At 42.1% G+C, this 2,700-nt stretch overlaps 1 protein-coding gene across 1 annotated transcript; it reads right to left on the minus strand.

Annotated features, from left to right (window-relative positions):
• Nucleotides 1–1,168: 1,168 nt before the first annotated feature.
• LOC104987690 (bolA-like protein 1) lies at nt 1,169–2,694 on the minus strand. The gene has a single exon (XM_010838735.1). It carries the CDS (start codon nt 2,681–2,683, stop codon nt 2,330–2,332), a length of 354 nt encoding a protein of 117 aa, XP_010837037.1. The 5' UTR covers nt 2,684–2,694; the 3' UTR covers nt 1,169–2,329.
• Nucleotides 2,695–2,700: the final 6 nt, after the last annotated feature.

Here is a 2,700-nt window from a genome sequence, read left to right on the forward strand (position 1 = left end):
CTCATACCTGTCAGGATAGCTATATATATATATATATAATTTATATAATATATTTTATATATATATATATAATATAGTGAGTGAAGTCGCTCAGTCATGTCCAACTCTTTGCGACCCCACGGACTGTAGCCTACCAGGCTTCTCCATCCATAGCATTTTCCAGGCAAGAGTACTGGAGTGGGTTGCCATTTCCTTCTCCAGGGGATATTCCCGATCCAGGGATCAAACCCAGGTCTCCGGGATGGCAGGCAGATGCTTTACCCTCTGAACCACCAGGGAAGCCCCCAAATAATATATATATTATATAAAGTATTACTGAAGATGGGGAGATATTGGAACCCCTGCACACTGTTGGTGGGAATACAAAATGGTGCAACCACTCTGGAAAATACGGAAGTTTCTCAAAAATAGAACTACCATATGATCCAGCAATCCCACTTCTGGGTATTTACCCAAAAGAACTGAAATCAGGATCCTGGAGAAGTGTTAGGACTCTCATGTTCATTGCAGCATTATCACAATAGCTAAGATGTGGAAACAACCTGAATTGACAAATGCCTGGATAAGGAAAAATTAATATATACAAACAATGAAATACTCGCCAGCCTTAAAAAAAGGAAATTCGGCTGTGATAAATCATGAGGACGTTATGCTAAGTGAAATAAGCCAGCCACAGAAAGATAAATATGCACGATTCTACTTATATGAGTTATCTATAATAGCTGAATAGAATCAGTGGGATGTTGGCTGCTAGGGGCAGGATGGGGTGGAGGGGAGAGGGAAGTAGGGAATTATCAATCAACAGACCTTAAGTTTCAGCTAAGCAAGATGATTAAACTCTAGAGATCTGCTGTATGACATTGTACTTGTAGTCAGTGATAATGTATCATACACTTAAACATTTGTTAAGAAGGCAGATCTCATATTAAGTTTTTGCTATAATAAAATAATATTCACAAAAACAAATTTAAAAAAATCTAAAAACTCCACAAATGAAAACAAATAAAAACTTGGGAGTGATATTTCTTGAGAACAGAACCAACTTCACTCCAAATCCTTTTGTGTTTTTTTAAAATATAGATTCCAGATTCCATTCTTGATTTGTGGATTCAGAATCCTTTTTTTGGAAAAGAGGTGACCTAGAATCCATATTTTAAACAAGCTCCCTTGGGAATTCTTACCTGTGAAGAAATCTAAAAACCCTGCCTGAGGGTTACCATTGACTCCCCTCTCACTGAAGTCCATTTCAGTTCTAATCAAATCCTTTTGGTTTTTTAAAAATGATAGCTCTCAAATCAACTCCTTCCTTTCCATTTCAACAGCTAACCTCTCAGCCAAAGTTCTGCCTTCACCATTGGTTACTCTCCATGCCTCCAATTCCCTATGACAACCGACTAACATCACTGCCCCCAAATGCTCTTTGCCATCCTTTTCTCAAAACTCTTCAATGATGACTCCCTACCGCCCAACCAGATGCAGTCTAAACTCCTTAGCCGGAAATGGTGGATAAATGTTAACCAAGCCTTTTCTTTACTAAGTTCGATCTCTACACAGAGATCATCAGAAAATTGCTTATCTAGACATTACTTGTTCCCCTCAGAATTATGACAACGTTTGTAAGGCTCATAAGAAAAAGGGCTTTGTAAAGTTTTCTCCATCTTCTATACTCATTTCCTAGGTTATAATCTTTTCACTGCTTTAGTGTTTGTTTTTTTAAAGATTTTTTTCCTCATGAGAAATGCAAATCCTTTTGGAAATGGACAGGTTGTTAGAAAGCCAAACATCCCCTAAGTTTGAAGTTCAAACGCATCCGTAATTGCTGTTTTGTCCAATAACTCTGCCCAGTCCAGCTTCTTTGCCCTTGCTTGGGCTCTTTCCCCTGTTAGCAGCAACTTTCCTCTCTTTTCTGGCTTAACGAAGCTCTTTCTGACTATGCCTAGGCTTCAAGTATCTTTCTTTTCCGAAGAACATCTGTAGCACTGACAGCAGGCCATTAACACCACTGCAATTCACCTCATATGATAATTTCTCTTTTAATGTACAGGATTACTAGTAACTTATATAAAGTCTGGCGATTCCCTAGTCACAATTTAAAATGAAACAACTGGGCAGCTTTTCCTGAATAGTAGGGATTGTCCCCTCTTCTTAGCTTAACCTTAACGTGAAATGAATTACTCTCTCCTGAGAATAGGCATATGCTGGTTAAACGGGCATATTACATTACTCGTTTCTAACAAATACCAGACTGTATTAAATGGAAGAAAGCCCCAGTAGTTTATTCTCACGAAACCCGCTTGAATCCTGGTCCTCCCTCTCTCCAAGTCCAGGGTTAGTTTCGACTTTTCTTGCTCCCACCTAGGCAGGGGGGGCTTGTGTCTAGTTGAGGGTTCTCTTTCCATTGGGCGGGGGTCCGCGCCTGTATGGCCAGGGCGTGGACTGGCCCAGCCAGCTCTTCTGACAGAGCCGCATGGACCAGCCGATGCCTTTGTAGCGGGCTCAGTCCCTCAAAGCGAGAGCTCACCACCGCCACGCGGAAATGGGTCTCACTGCCCGGTGGGACCGCGTGGCCGCCGCTCTCATTACGCAGCTCCAGCACTTCGGGGTTCAGGGCCTGCTCCAACTTCGTGCGAATGGCAGCCTCGACGGGACCGATGACCCCTGATCCCGCACTGCCCCGGGACATACAGACGCGGCTGGCCA

The sequence above is a fragment of the Bison bison genome, unplaced genomic scaffold (genome assembly GCF_000754665.1).
Source record: "Bison bison bison isolate TAMUID 2011002044 unplaced genomic scaffold, Bison_UMD1.0 scf7180017864104, whole genome shotgun sequence".
Lineage (NCBI taxonomy): Eukaryota > Metazoa > Chordata > Mammalia > Artiodactyla > Bovidae > Bison > Bison bison.

Excerpts from the sequence above, each read along its gene's own strand:
- LOC104987690 (XM_010838735.1), bottom strand. The coding sequence starts at position 2,683 with ATGTCCCGGGGCAGTGCGGGATCAGGGGTCATCGGTCCCGTCGAGGCT.